The sequence below is a fragment of the Metopolophium dirhodum genome, chromosome 8 (assembly GCF_019925205.1).
Source record: "Metopolophium dirhodum isolate CAU chromosome 8, ASM1992520v1, whole genome shotgun sequence".
Taxonomy (NCBI): Eukaryota; Metazoa; Arthropoda; class Insecta; order Hemiptera; family Aphididae; genus Metopolophium; species Metopolophium dirhodum.
Window position 1 is genome coordinate 36,290,210 of NC_083567.1, and position 17,893 is coordinate 36,308,102.

The 17,893-nt window shown below is 28.7% G+C and overlaps 1 protein-coding gene across 1 annotated transcript; it reads left to right on the forward strand.

Moving 5' to 3' along the window:
• The first annotated feature begins 9,232 nt into the window (after positions 1-9,232).
• On the forward strand, positions 9,233-17,492 carry LOC132951096 (tubulin glycylase 3A-like). The gene is given in 11 exon segments (XM_061022812.1): positions 9,233-9,336; positions 9,338-9,668; positions 9,918-10,047; positions 10,175-10,392; positions 11,992-12,189; positions 12,249-12,446; positions 13,000-13,216; positions 13,275-13,365; positions 13,531-13,695; positions 15,017-15,270; positions 16,501-17,492. Coding segments are annotated over 11 exon segments (2,211 nt in total). The 3' UTR covers positions 16,806-17,492.
• Positions 17,493-17,893: the final 401 nt, after the last annotated feature.

Here is a 17,893-nt window from a genome sequence, read left to right on the forward strand (position 1 = left end):
TTTAAAATCATACAAATATTTTTTTCCCATAATAAATCATAATAGGTTAATAATAACTGTTCTCAAAATGTTGTCACATCATAAAAGCTTTAAAGCTGTTGCCATTTATTGAAATATAATCGAATAAAAAATATGACAATAAATTAGATTTTGGTGATACAATTGAATTATATCAAAGAAAATGATACATTAAATGTATAATCGACATTGACTCCATATGATTCTAAAAAAAAACAAATTAATTTAAAGAATAATAATAAAGTTTTAGATTTAAGTTCCCAAATCAAAAAGCTTTTTAATGTGCTTCGCTAAAATTCTCAAAATTAAATAAATAATTCATATTATTAACAAGTTTATGTAATTTACTACTTTACTAGATTTACTCACACATGAATAGTATCCCATCGTATATACAAGAAAATAAATTACGTATATTGAACTAATCGGGGTAGCCGAGGTAGGCATACATTTAATTGTTTATAATATTGATTATTATTGCAGTATATCCTTACTAGAAAATTATACAGGGGGACTGAGTGGCCGAGCGGGGAGTTTGTAATTTGCACCAAAATTAAAATCGATAATTTTTTCGATAGTATCTCGATAGTACCAACTTACAAGTTTCTATATCCTAATATAAACTTAGTTTAGTTTTTATTTATAAAATAGCTGAGCTTATACACATATTGCTGTAAGTTTATATAATTAATTATATGTAAAATTATTTTAATCGGCTAACTTTTTTTATATTCATAATAATACGATTATATAAACCCACAACAATATGTGTGTAAGCTCAACTATTTTATAAATAAAAACTAGGTTAAAGTTATATTAGGATTATAGACATTTTTATCGAAATCTATATTGTATACATTTGTTTTTTTTTAATTTTACATATAGTTATTTAAATGGGCTAACTTTTTTTATATTCTTAATAATACGATTTTATATAAACTTACAACAATATGTACAACAACTTGTAAGTTGGTACTATCGAGATACTATCAAAAAAATAACAATTCCTATTTCTTACTACCTGAGTATGGTGCAAATTACAAACGCATTTTAAAAAAATGGTGTAAATTACACATGTTGTATATATTTTGGGTCAATTTTGGTGCAAATTGACTACAGCCGCCGAGCGGAATAAGGCATCGGTTGTATCGCGCACTGGCGCCGGTTTGAACCTGGCCATGGGCGGAATTTTTCTTCGGGCAGTCGCAGCCTACCTAACCGGAGAGAGAGGCCGCCATCTCCCACCCGGGCATGGCAGATACCTTCTTTTTTGTGTGGTATCACGGCGCCACAAGGGGGCACTTAACCCATGGTGGGCTGTTCTTCCCCCTGTATCCGTATTGTATATTTTCAATATGAAAATGGACAATATACAAAACAAAAGATTTAGAGCTTCATATACAAAAAAAAATTAACTAGGTATCTTAACTAATTTATATTGCCTTGTCGCACCCTTTCGTCCTGCTCTCTGATGTTCTGCACATGGTTCATAAATCTCTTGACCACTTCCCAGTTCCTCCGCTTCTTCAGCATGATGTCGATCACGGTGTCCGGGTTCATGTCCTCTTCCAGCTCGACCTCCAGTGCTCTCCACTTCCTCCACTATCTGCCGTTAACAAACATGACATGCTCCGGATCGTCGATAGGCTCCTGGCACTTGGCAGTCAACACAAGTAGCCTCCTTCAACTTCTTGAACTTATGAAGGTATTGGCCGAAGCAACCGTGGCCTGATAAAAACTGCGTCATATGAAAATCGACAGTGTCATGCTTTCTGCTCATCCATGCCTTTAAATCCTGAATTAGTCTCCGTGTCCATCTTCCGTTCTTCCCATTAATCCATTCCACTTGCCATTTACTCAGTACATACCTAACCTGCTGGTGTTATTGTCTATTGACTTATTGTTAGAATTTTAGAAATTAGAATTTATTATGTGTTTTTTCATCTTTCTGTTTGTATTTTGAAAATATTATGGTAAATATAATCAGTAATTGATGTACATTTTTATGTTTGGATTGTAATTATTATTAAAAAAAGAAAAACCAAAAAATATTATTTTTAAAATATAAAACAAAATGTGAAAAAATACATAATGAATTCTAACAATAACGCCAGCAAAGGAAATGCATGTTGCTTATTAGTATGAAAAGAATCCATTATAAAAAAAAATCAAAAAGTTTACGGTCAAGATGTCTGCATTTTTTAATCTATTTTTTTATTTATTTTATTATTTATTTTTTTGGTATGAAGCAATATTTGTTTTTGTGGTAGCATAACAAGTAGGTCTTCATTTAGAATATCTTACAGATCTAATTCTACGATATGTCCAGGTTGTTCATTTGTATGTTATCGTGCGCATTGTCTAATAAATTCTGCGATCAACCTCAGTGTTCCACAAACTTCAATGGAATAAGTTAAAAGAGTAGTTTCTATGATATTGGCGTGTGGCAATGACGTAACTGTTTCTATAATAATTTCTTAGGTCAGATTCCTTAAATTTTATTTGTTATACATTCTATTATTATATAATACACGTTTCATAAAAATAGCACCGATGGAAAAATTACCATTACGACTTATGCCTAAAAATGTGATGATGCTAAAATATTATTCCCGTTGTTAGACTTAAAAATATGTGGTTCAGCCATTTTTAAGACTAATCCAAAACAAAAACATTAAGAATGATTATAAAAAAGTATAAACTAAATTAGGTACATTGTTAATTTAGAGTTTTCTTTACATTATGACGTAACATAATGAATTACTTTCAAATGTGTTAAATATAATACATTTTTTATTTTGTTAATTTTGTTTCATAGGCATTATTGTAGTAGACATTTTTGTTAGATACATTTGTGAAATGTACTATTTTTTATAGTTGTTTTTAAAATTAGACTATTTTTCGTAATCAAAAATAACTTCAAGCAGGCATTTTTTCTGTTATCGATGTGATGTAGTATGATTTAATTATTTATCATTTAGGGTATACTTAAATAATAAATATATATATATAGTATATCAATTATTATAATTGTTTGCCTACAAAAGAATACGTAATAACTACTTGATTGAGAAAAAGCACACACACACATCTAAATCACATCTTCGACCTAACGGCTAACCTATAACTTATCAGTTATCAGCAAATAACCGGCACCATCATGTGATGTGTGCAAGGAAAATCTTACACTCAAATAAATAGTGATAAACTTCCCTAAATACACACGACCCAGTCAAATCTTCGACAATCCATCTTCATTATAATAAACACTCAATGAATAAAATACTGTATCAATCTATACATTTTCGCGAAAAAAACTTGAGCCAAAAATTGAAAAAACTGTAAAAATTGTAATTAGATTTATGAAAATACAATTTGTATCCAATTTGAAAATACTTGAAGCAGGATAATATTATAATATAAATGATACATAGTATTAAGAAATAAAGAATTACAACGATAGAATAACTAGATATTATTATTAGGGAGTTATAAATTCTTTGACTCTCGTTGACAAATCAGTACCTACATTATTTTAATTCATTAATAATAATAAAAAAAAATAAAACGATTTTTGATTACTCATCTTAAACGAACATGGTGTTATTGAAAAAACATTTACGAATCTATTGTTCCAATGTTCCATGTAGGTATATTGTTTGAATTTGTTTCAGTTATTATTTTAATGTAGTCTACGATAGTGCCTATACCGAGTAGTAGTATCGAGTACTCGTATGGAAGCTACCGGTGTTCGTGTTGTTATTGAAAGGTAAAATCGCTGCTACACCGTCCACAATACCCATTGTATTCGACCGTATATTATTTTGTGCCCCACAGTTTAGTCACATCCCCACAATATATTGTTAGTGTGTATGATCAATCAGCTACTAAGTAGTACCTAACGTACACTTTGAACATTTCAATTATTATCAAATGTAACGTTATACATTCACACGCCGGATAATGGGTCGTGCAACTCTGTACATTTTTTCTGCAATTAAAAGTTAGTGTAAGTTGGTAACGGACGAAAGAATAAGACGTTGCTTTTATAAAGTAGGATGTAAGAACCACTATCGTACTTGTATAGTTTGTACAGACGCATATCCATATAATCCAGTCATCGCTAGCCTAGCTTTACCATCTATCGGTGATTGCTATTTCAGTCATGAAATAGACGTAGATTAGATATTATAATATTATGGTACATCCACGGACCACGGTTTACAAATCGTGGAATAATATGCAAATATCAGCCTTCAAGTTGAACATATATTTTCCCGTCACTTTTGGTACACACAATAATAACATATTTATCGGAAAAATGCAGGGTAAAACTATATTATGTTATATTATTTTGTAACCTTTTATACCTAACCAGTAGCCTATCCTATCATTAATATTACAGTATACCTACACGGCTACACGGTCTATTAATTGGTTGATTTTCATTAAATATTTATTATTGAACGTATGATAAAAACTGTCATATAAAACACTCGACTATTGTCTATTACCGTACCAATAAAAATATTGAGTGGGTACCTATAATTATTTTGAACATGAGTAATTTTGATTTTTTTAAATCTTATTTAATATTATGTTAAATTAAATATATAAAAAAAATTGAGTGAATTAATTAAATTATTATTTTATGTTAATTAAGAGTTAATATAATTATTGTTATTAATCCTCTATTAAAAGGTAATTAATATTTAAACAAATAAAAATCTGTAAGCTCATTAAAGTAATTATTGAACATCTATTATATTCCCGTTTCCTTCCTAAAATAAATAAATCTGAAAGCCTATAGTATGTCATAAAACGTAGTATTTGTACTAAGAGATATACAATAGTAGAAATATTGAAAAGGTAAATATTTATATGTTTTACCTATAGTATTAACTATTAAGACGTATTTAGTATACCTAACAGTGAAACTTCCGTATTACGAAATCTCACGAGGTACATAAAAAATTCGTATTATAGAGAATTTTGTTAAATAAAATTAAATAAACATGGTTTTATAATTTGGTTTAGTTCCCAAAAATATTTCGTTATTTTGTTAAACGGAAGTTCGTTATATGGAAGTTTCACTGTAATTTATTTTATTTTAAGTGTTCTATTTATAACATTAGCTATAGCAGTCTACAGGTCATATGTATATAAATAAAATACATTACAAAGGCAATTGACTTAAATAATACTATTTAAACTTTAAGTTTAGCGTGTTTTAACATTTAAAAAAATAAAAGTTTCGTGACCGTTTTTAGGATAACTACTTTGATTTGTACTATTCCTTTTTATGGTATATCCACAATGTACACACAATAATTCAAAATATATATACAACCAAAATAAACACGCTTGTAAAACTAGCTCGGAATGAATAAATTAATTTAATTTGATTATATAGCTGCACATATAGATAACAGAATTAACTATTTTGCACGCTCCAAACAGTTCAAACTTAATTGAAAAACCGCAATAATTCAATAGTCCAAGCATATAGGATAGTAGTTTGTTTTACGCAGGATAACAAAGTGAAAGCGACTAGGTAGCAGATATTCCTCTCTTGTTCCGTGTAGTTTTGGAACGTTTTAATATTTTGTTTTGTACCGCAAGCCATGGTTGTGTTAAACAAAAGGTTTTCTAACTTTATACCAACTAAAACAATAACGACAAATTAGCGAACAGACCGTAAAACCAACGTCAAAGGTTTCTTCTATAGTTTCTTCCTATCGTCTTTAAACGATGAACATTTATTATTTCGGTTACCATTCACGTACAAAGATCTTTAAAATAGATGGTCGACCGCAAAAAGGTTATTCACGTTACCTACAGTATAATTCACCGAAAGTTTCATATGAATTTGTTCTCAGTTTGGTAGGTATTTTGGTATAATATGTAAATCTCTTTTGGTTATATATTTTTCAAGACGTGAGGAGAATTACTTACACGAGAGTTGAGTGATGACTGATGGAGTTCACATTTCACGGGACAAATTGATACAGTTTTAAATGCTTCTATACATCGTACATAATATTATCATTATATACTTATGACGTAGACATATAATGACGTAAAAATATTATCACTGTACACTGTGTTCTATAGGTTAAATATTTTAATTTAAATGTATTAACAAGCAATTTTATATATTATCATCTATAATTCACATCTAAATCCTATATTGTATATAATTTATTTATTAAATACTTTTGTGCTTTTTCAATTTATTATATTATATTATTATTGCATTTTACAAGTTTCCAATTAGAATTCAATAATTATTACCGTAGGTCATGACGATGAATAAGTAATGTATTGAATATTGATATTGCTAGTAAAATATTATTTTTGTTTGTTTATAGTTGACAAGTATCAATCAATGATCTACAAACTATACATATTTTATATTCATAAATCATAAAATATATTATTTATTCATACGTTCCAAGTGTAAGTTTTTTCTGTGTAGGACGCTCATTATAAGTTCATACCTATATCGGTATTTGGGATATTGATTTATAATTCTATTCTTTATTTTTATTTAGTGTTTCTTACAAGCTGGCTGTTTTAATAGTTGAGTGAAATATACCTATTTTAATTATTATGAAAAGAATATACATTATATATACATTTTATACATTGTCTTGAGCTCTGAATTTAATGTGAAAAAAATGCATGACTTTATAATTTAATAATAACGTTTCATAGAACATTAGTTAACTAAATTTTACTAGAATACCTGTGTTATGATTTTATAATCAGAATTAGAATAAAATATTAACGAACAATAATTCAAACTCTTCACCCTTCGATATGCCTTAGTAAAATATATATTACTGGGTTTCGTCGTAGGTACATCTTAACTTCGCACCACCATCTTCAGTGTAGCACTGTATATTATAATTAACGTTTTCTAGTATAGTAGATAATAGTTTCTAATTCTAATACATTAAATTATAATTGTTATTTGTTACTAGTTAGTATAGCTCAATGCTTCTTGACATGTTTATAATTTATCGATCTTGTTTAAATGTAGACCGTAGGTAGGTATATAACAGACAACAGTAACCATAGTATACACCAGGCATGTCAAACACGCGGCCCGCGGACCGCATGCGGCCCATGGGTCATATTTTTGTGGCCCGCGGCTACCAATATTAATCGACGAAAAAATATAAAAATATATTAATGTCATGTCACAGCTATCTTAGATTCAGTATGAAGGGTTATTGAGGCAAGAAAAACTGAAAGAGTTTATATCAGGGTATAAAAAACAACAGATAATGTTTACTGATCGAGATTCAAAATGATTCAAATTTAATGAGGTTGGTGTTCCTGATTTTTATAATATTGTACCAATACAATATGTAGAAACTCGTAGATTTGCTAGTAAAATTATTTCTTTGTTTAGTAGTAATTATCAATGTAAGCAACTTTTTTCAATAATGATCAGTAATAAATCACCCGTTAGATCCAGATTAATGCAGTATTAAAAGTGGTTTCGTAAAATAATATTTCTCCCTAAATTGAAAATTTGGTGGGAGAAAAGAGATGTCAAATATCGTCTAAAAACAATTATTATTATGTTTTTTTTTGTAATTTATATATCACCTATTTTCATTAATAATTAGTATGATTTATATTTTATTTAAATGTTAATGTTTATTTTTTTTTTCATTTTTTAATTTAGTTGTAATTGCAGTATTCGTAAACATAAAGAATAAAATTGAAAAATTTGTACAAAATATTCATTTTTTCGCTAAATTTTTATGTGTGGCCCAAATAGTAAACTATTCAATATATTTGGCCCATTTGATACTTTGAGTTTAACATGCCTGGTATAAACTATTACAAGTAAACAGAATAGGTAGCTAATATTATTTCGTTATCAGAAAAAGCATATAATTTTAAAGCCATTGAACTTATAATAAATTATAAATTAATTAATATGCTGTAGTATTAACAATACAAACTCAGCAGTCAGCACTTACTTAAATATACATAATTCCACAAATATTATATTATTATAATTGAGGGGCCTCTCTACTGCCGTCAATTTTAGTTCAAAAGACCTCAAGTTTTGAGAAAATTAAAGTTAGTTTACGTTGTCCGATTTTGATTCTGAAGAAAAAATTGAACTTGACAGAAAATTATTGTAGACGGAACACTTTGTAAAAATTAAATCTTCTATAATTATTGTGAAAATATGAATTTTTTAAAAACATAATTAAAATAAAAAACGTAAAGCGTTTCGTACGATTTACAGACATTCTTCTGCCAAATTGAAATTTTTTTTGGGAGATCAGACAACGTTAACTAACATTAATTTGGTCAAAACGATAAGTAAGTTATCAAAAATATCGTATAGTGAATTTTATATTGTTATCGAGTTATTGACATGTGTATGCGCATACGAGAGTCGTACCTGCATTGAATTTCACTCATACTAATTTAATAATTTACAACTAAATACTAATACACATAAATCCCGGGAGGCTAAAACGAAATTAGAAATTTCCTAAATGTGGCCCCTTATATAATAGCCATAGCGAGGCTCCTTAAACTTTATACAATCTTATTGTGTTCAAATAATAGTTCAGACAATAATGTCGATAATTTTTTAATTTTTTAATTAACGCATTTTCCCCGATATTTTGTAACGCACTACCTCCATGACCCGACCCCATAAATGTGTTATTTTGTGGGGAATGTGCATCATTGAATTGTATAGCTATTTAATTAAAGAATTTGATGAAATGTACAACAAAAACACAAAGTATACACTCATTTTCAGTTTATACTTACTTGGATTAAGAGATCTATTAAAAAAAATTAAAAAATGGTTTTTTTTTTATTGTTTATTGTCAAACTTCAAATGTTGTTGATAGCAAACACTATTGTTAGTAAAAATTTAATTTATGTAAATAACTGTATTAAGCAAACTTAGTTGGTAGTTAATTGTTATTTACAAAGATCATTACATTAATAAGTTAGGTATTTCCCAAAAAATAATAACAGTATGATACATTAGTTACTGTATATGTATTAAAAATACCACTATTCATTACTATGGACACTAAACATCTAAAACAAATCTTGAATATTACAAGTTTAACATAACATACATATTATATTATTTACAAAATTTACAACAAATTGATAAGAATTATTAATCAACACATTCCGAAAGGAGAAAGAATACATAATGAATTCTAACAATAACACCTACAAAAGAAAGACATTGTTGCGTTTGTATGAAAAAAATACATTTCTACATCAAAAAGATAAAACTAAATCATATACGCTTAAAAAAAAAAAAAAAAATCGCTCATCTTCCGAATAATGAATTTCACAATGAGGTAAACCCACATTTAACCGCAAACAATATTAAAACAAATGATACACAAGACGGTTTTGATCAAACTCTGGAATTTAAAGAAGAATGCAAAATCCCAGGACTGTCAAAAACGAGCAGCCTCAACACAAGATATGAACTAAATTTTAAAAACTATATTCAAGAACTTCATAATGCATTGATAAAAGAGTGCAGTTATAATTTATTAAATTTGAATTCATTAAATTTAACATCAGACGTTGAATCTTTGACGAGTATCACTAATCGAACGTTGAAAGCTATAAAGGTACTTTAGAATAGATCATATTGAAAGGGAACCGAAGTTGAACTTTAATAGATAATAGATAAATGGATTAAACATTGTAATACAAAAACAAAATAATAAGAATAAGAATAATAATAATAAAAAAAAATATTTTTAATAAGATTGATAATGCTGATAAATGTAATTTGATTGAAATTCGCATTAATTATAATATTATTAACGTACCTAATTTAAATTTATCATTTGGACTGTTATTCTGCATTTTTGCAGGATCAAAAAATCTTTTCAATATTAGGATATTTTCCAACAATTTCTCTTGAGCTGAAAAACCGTGGTTGGGTGGAAAAACGAGATCCTAACAGACAACCAATAAATTATTTACATTATTTGAAATCATCACGTAAATATTTTGAACATCATTCACGCCTACAGAACAATTTAATATATTATACCATATCCTATACTAACTTGTATACTATTTATATACGCTATTATATGCATAATTCATAATATTTTTAATTTTTAAGCATACATGGTTAATTGGATTGAATCTCCTCCACTGATATCGTCAATTAATAAAAATGATGCCGCCATAGAACGCTTGAAAAGTGTGCAATCGTGGACTATTCTTAAAAATAAAAAATCTGATTATATTTTCGTTACTAGAAAACAGTTGATTAATTGGTCTACTTTAAGTAAATTGACATCCATCAGTCAGATGACAAGACACGTATTTTGTACCAAAGTAACCTACCTATATTGTACTTATTATGAGCTAGTTTTAAAATATTTTGTTTAATAATTATTGTCGAATATTAATTCGTTTTTAATTTTTAAAACTACTACATGTCTACATCTTAATTGAGAAAATTTAATTTAATTTATTTGATCTATTAAAATAGTATAGCATAACATGGGTAGAAACTAGGAACCCCGAAAGTTAAACCACCAAGATAAAATATAGGTTGGTACTCAAGTCATACTTTTAATTTTTCCTATACCTACAGTTTATACCTATAATTATTTTCCAATAAACTGATTCTTTCAAGCTATTCGTTCGAACTATCGTCTCGCACAAACGCTGGTCCTGATAACACTATCGTCGTCAATCTACTATAGTTTCCATGTTGGTAGTAGTATTGATAAATTATGTTATTTTAACAATGTTCGATGTTGTTAATTTGTAGAATTTTTGGATAGGCTAAATTCTTTTTAAATTTTTTGTCAAAAACGAATTACATAATATTATATTAGGTGTACCTACCTATAATAGTTATTGTAATATTATTTCATATGTTATTAATTTATAAGTGAATACAGACATACCGTATAATTATGTGAATAAATAAAAAGCTCAACATTAATCGTGTGTACAGTGTACTTATAGTAAATATTAATAATTAAAAATAATATAATAATAATGATAATATATACAAGGTGATTCACCAAACATGCTCACCCCCTTTTTTTATTCAATATTGCAGTTATTCAAAATCTGATTTTTGGATTTTTTTAATATAGGTTGGTAGGTACTTAAAGACCATATTTTTAAATTCTTGAGATCTTTTTTATACTACTTAAAAGACGTGTCCTGTGGTGATTCAAACTTTTGTTATTCAAATGGTAACCCCCCTTTTGCTACTGCAAATTATTTAGTGGATAATATTTCTGAAAATGTTGACTTACTTACCTTAAATTTGTACGAGAAGTTTTTAAATTATTTAACTTTGTGTAGTTGTGTAAGACATAGGGGCTATGGTGATTTGATAATTGTATAGATAAATAATAATCCATCAACATTAATAATTTGTAAAAATGGCTTTAGCATAATAAATACTTGATCCAATATATTACATCTATTTAATATTTTTGTAAAACCATTTTCAAGGACTATTGTCTTTACAGACATTTAAAATCTGAAAAACTACTTGTACAAATTTTGAATTAATTACATTGACATTTTCAAAAAAATTGTGTGCTAAATAATTTTTCAGTGAAAGGGGAGAGAGTCTCATTTGAAAACTATAGTTCAGGGCATTCCTCAAGTAGTACAAAAAACTCATGAATTTAAAAAAGGTGAAAAGTTTCAAGTCTCCACGAAAATATTTTGAATTATGACAAAATAACTAAAATTATTGTTTATGTTTAAATATCTAATTTTGTTTCAATTCCAACTTCTTAAATACCTTTAAAACACAAATAATACGAATATTTTAAATTTATAACCAATTAATTATATACTTGAATATAATATAACTTCATAGAATATTATGTTTATTAATTTTCAAACTGATTAATTAGGTATACCTAGAAATAAGGTTAAAATATCTATTTTTAAATACAGGATGGTTTGGCACAATGTTTGGAATATTACAAAAATTCTGTGACAAATTTGATGTTTCCAAGATGTCATTATATTAGATCCGAAGCAGACAGTGAAGCATTTGTGGAAGATTACATTACAACAGCATTAGTAAGCACACTGAAGATAATAGTACAAGCTATTGAGAATAATAAGATGATTTTTACAGCAAACGGCAATGTAAGTTTAAATGTTATAGTACGTCTGTTCAAAAATAATAACATTGCTTTCCTCACCAGATACCATATACAATTATTGATTTTGTGAAACTATGTATATTCAAATTTCTGAATAAGCAAAAAACTGGTAGTACAGAAACAGATATGTGGAAATTTAAGAATCAAAAAAAAGTATGGAACGAATTTATGATTTATTACTCAAAACTGATCATCGATAGTAATGCCAAATTTGATCACGAGTATATATATGAATTAGAAGTAAATCCAAGTTTGAAGTAAAACGTAAAAAATGTATATGAAAGCTTTTATCTCCCAGTGACTACTGACTATACATCTCCTGAGCCTTGGGGTAAAAATAATCGAAGTACATCTACAAACACAGTGGTCAGAGGTACACCGGGGTTAATATTATATTATTATATTTCAAATTGTTCCTTGTATAATAAAATAACAACCAAATATATGTCAACATTTAGAAATAGAATTTATATGATACCTAGTTCTTTTGCTTAAACTAAAACTAAACTAAAATCATTCTCAATACACCCAGCTTACATTTACTACACTGACATAGTACATCACTATTCACTACATATCTTAAGTGATAATGACCAGCTCCTCAAAACCTATACACCAACTATAATATTTTTACTGATAACAAGTCATCAGCATTTTTCTTTTACACTTCTGTGTACAACAAATCAGCAGACATACGTATACGTATACGTGCACTATCCCCACCGATTATTGATAGTGGAGTCGTGATTTTAGACGTTGTAGTAACTATAATAAGTATTGTGTTATGCTGTAGCTAGATGTTTATGCCAAATGTAAATATTTACTTGGAGAAGTAAAGACATATTGCCCACAACACTATATAGATGGAATAACCAATACATGGATAATAAAACCCACGTCAAACTGTTCTGGTCACGGAATTATGTTGTCTAGAGACTTGCACACTATAAAACGAAAAATCACTGTAGCCGATGTCTTTAGAAAAAGTTGTATTTTACAAAAATATATCGGTAAAAATATCCATGATAATTCAAAATAATTACATAAAACTAGTTCAATAATTTTTAGAAAGACCCCTTTTGGTCTACGCATGTAAGATTGATTTGCGACAATGGTTTTTAGTGACGAATATGAGTCCAGTAGTTGTGTGGATGTACAAGTTAGTATACAAAGTTAGTGTACGCGTGTTCTATGGTGTTTTTAAAGTATGCGAGTGGCATATTATATAATATAATTATCGTTTATTATAGTTAGAACATAAAAATAACAATACATGCACATCGATTATTATGAAAAATGGTTTAATAAACAATTTTTTTTACAGAGAGGGTTACGTTCGATTTTGTGCCAACAGTTTCTCCATGAAAAAAATGGATGAATCTATTCACCTCAGCAATGTCAGGCTGCAAACAAAATATCGAAAAATTAGGAATCCACAAGTACCCGAAGAATGCATGTGGAATTACAGTGAACTACAAGACCATTTGAGGTATAACTGAAATAAGACACCATATCACACAGATTAAAGAGCCATCACGACTACCTCAATTTTAGTCGAAAACTACTCATTTTAATAATTCTAACGACTAACAGTACGTTACAACTTACAATACTTATCCTGATTTTTCATTCGGAAATATATTCCAACTCTCTATTATAACATATTCGAGAAATTGATTGAGCCATATTATTTATAACGGTATTTCGAAATTTCGAATTGTAATAAATAAGATGTGTAGATACGGTAGATGTGACTTAAAAATTTCAAGCTAAAATATTTAATCAACTAAAAATAATTAAAAACATATCCATAAAATAATCCCGTATACCTTTACTACACCCGTATTCTAACACTATTGATAGTTTATAACAAAGGCAAACGACATAGTTGACAGCGAAATGCATATTAAGTTGCCTATAACATTTCCTTAGAATTTAGTAACGACCAGGCACCTTAATAACATCTGTGGAGATAGGATTTTGTCGATGTTTATGAATTTTCTTCAATAAAATATAAATATTATACAATGTTCACCTTCACTAAGCTACAGGATTGTTCCCTTCAGGATAATATTTATTTTGCAGTTTTATTTATTTGAATGCTTTCCTTAAATTGTTTTATTTTACTCGTGATAGGCTAATTCATAAAATAAAATACTCAATTTTTCAGTAAAGAAATAGTAATAAAATATAATGACAGTTTTTCTATGGATAAATACGGAATATTGAATGATCCATATGGGTTCCGTATAGTGTATAGTTATTTAATTAGTGAATTTTTTAGAAATTTAAATTATTTTCCTTATTTATGTAGGTAGTTAAATTGATTTTTGTTGTACATTTTGGGGATTTTCATATTTAGTTTTTTTTTTGTTTTTGAGGCTTAGAACACTTAGGTCATTAGCCTGTGGAACTGTGGGGAGGGTACTGTAGATTTTGAACACGTTTGTGTTTGTTTTCGCAAAATGTTCAAGTGGACACCCGTAGGTACTGCCATGCCCGGGTGGGGGATGGCGGTCTCTTTCCCCGGACATCGTGACTGCCCGAAGAAAAATGCCACCCGGGGCTGAGTTCGAACCGGCGATGGTGCGAGTCGCAACCGACGTCTTAGTCCGCTCGGCCACTCCGTCCCCTTTCATATTTTATAAATGCTTATGTAAATGCTAATCTCAACAATAACAATATTATTGTATTTTAACTATTTTTCTGTTCTAAAATAAAATATGTCATAATATATGTCATATATTATGTCATGATTCAGAATTTTATTAGTATATCCTTGTAGCCAAACTTATGATTTCATGTTTCAGAAAAATTGGACAAGAATACGTATGGGATGAATTGATATTTCCTGGAATGTGCGAAAGTATTTACGCTGTATTACAGGCCGCGATGGACACTACGATACACCGTGACAAAACTTTTCAATTGTTTGGAGCCGATTTCTTGATCACCGAAAACTTTATTCCGTATTTGATCGAGATTAATTCCACTCCCGGACTGAATCCGTCGACGAGCGTTATTGCCAACTTGGCTCCTGTTCTCCTTAGTGACATCGTGAAAGGTACATAATATTAGTGTACAATATATTTTGAGTAGTTTCCTATATTTTAACACCGTTTTGGAAGTATATACGGTATAATTTTTTCGAAACCTATATTATTAAAGTGTAATACATAAATGGGTATATTCTATAATATCTTTTAAATACAATTAGTGTATAATATCGAATGGCTAATGAGAATGTTAACTTGTTTTTTACATTGCTAAACACAAAAAAAAAATAATATAACAATCAATTTAGTAAAAATAATTGATTAATTTCTCCGGTAAGTCCGGTAAGAACTTTAAAAGTACAAACAAAAAACGAATCACGGTCTACTGTATAGTATAGGCATAGGTGTTGAGTGTAACTTGTCATCGAGTTCTTCACTCTCATATGGATGTTTCAAATTTGAATTCAATGATAAATCATTGCATACAATAAACGATTTTGAGTGGAAAGACCAGTCAGCTTGTGTTACCATTTACTACCTAAGATTTAAATTGCTATTATAGGAATACATTTTTTTAATAGTAATATCATCGAATTTATTATATTATTAATAATAATTACAATAGTAAATATTTATATATGAAATACCTATTATAGTTATTACCTATAGTTAATGAGTCAAATTATTACTCTATGGTCAATACCAATTTACCGTAGAATGATGTGAATAGGTTCGTGATGTATAAATAAACAATAACTTAAAATTCATTTTTAAACATTTTGTGATATCATTGTGTACTTATAGACCATAGTAAAATATAAGAATTTATGTTTAGGTATATTTCAAGTCCCCGGGAATAATAATACGGATAATTGTTATTTTTCATTTAAATGTCCTATTTCACCAACATATTTATTATTTTGTACCTACCTCAAATGTCTATAAAAACATTTTTAGAGCTGATGTATTTTTAGTATTTTAATATTTTCAAATTGTTATTTGTTATTATCATATAATGATAAACTAAACTAGATATTTTTAATTGTGTATTACATAACTGATTTAGCTTATAACAGACTTAGCTGTCTATTATTAAACCATTTCACTCGTCCATGGCCCAACTCTCGCTAAATATAATATTTATCCAGTTATCCTATACGTATAAATTATAATAACAATCACCACAACGTTGATACGTTTGCCGGCAACTATAGACTAATATAGTTAATTTGTGTAGGTGCATTATAATATTGTGGTAGTATTAACATAGAGCATTTGTCACCCAATTATTCAAATAGTGACGGTGGATTACGAAAAAAACTCGAAAGCCGACACGGGACTGTTTGTAATGGTTGTTCCGGAAAAGTGTAAGCCAGCCGTCGCCACGGTTCCGGTAGACAGCGGAAAACCCATTGATTCGTCGGTGGTATATGCGGTAGGGCCACCTGCGCTAACGACGGGTTACAACCAGCGGATGGCCAGCATGCAGAAGAATCTGGCTGATATGCGGGTACAAATGGTCGCCAAAAAGACTGAACGAGACACACGACGTTATGTGGGTGTAAACCGTGACCTATTATTGGGGAACAGGAACTTAATATAATATAATCCAGTGGTCGATGCAATTTATTAAATTGATAAATTATTTGATAGTAAGAAATTAATCAATAAAATAGTTGTCTAAAATAAAGATGTCAAAAAAAATATTATTTTTTTGATTATAAAGTACCTAATGACAAAGTAAAGAAAAAAATTAAAATCAAATGTATGTTTAATTTTAGCTTCATTACGGAGAGAAGAAAAACCAAAAAAAAACCGACCGAAATAGGAACGATAATAACTCTAAATAGACACCACAGCCACCATCATACTATAAACATCATACACCATCATACTACTGACCATGATTTTAAAAAAAATAATATTATTACAGTTTTATGGTTGTTGTAACCGTTTTAAAATTTAAAGCCCACCGGCGTTCTCTTCATTAACAAAATATTACATCATTTTCATTTGCTCGATACTAATAGCATTTCAAAAAATTATCAGATTCATTATAGCTGGGTGACCCGAACAACGAAATTTCATAATTATTGTGTGCAGCGCAGACTAATTGTTGGATGGATCATCAAACGCTCTGGGATTGAAACCAAGAGGATCTATAATACTGCAATATCCATATACGGGTCTATATGAAATTCCTCCGATCTTCCAAAAATTTGTTGAAGAATTGCTATTATTGATTGATAATGATATTGATTTTTACGGCAAAACAATCTTCTCTGATATTTTATGTATCTGCATGCCATTTAAATGAAATTTCCACATAATATGGACATATGGTAATTGGGAAGGATAATTTGCTGTGGAAAATGAATACTCCATTATCGGTGCACATGTCCCGAAAAACTCTAACCCACGAACAATTAGAATAGATTTATGTACCAAAGTTATATTTTATGATCTAATATAAATTCCTTTTGGTTCTCTGAAAAAGAAGTAGTCCTATGGACCAATAATTCGTGTTTCTATGAGTAAATATAATAAAATTATAAATTTATTGGTATTAATATTTAAGTAATCTTCGAGTTTAAATAAAAGCAAATTTAGAGTTATGTGTAAAATATATTTTAGCGATTGTACATTTAATTTTAATTTTTTCATTACTGCATAATCCAAAAAAAATATTTT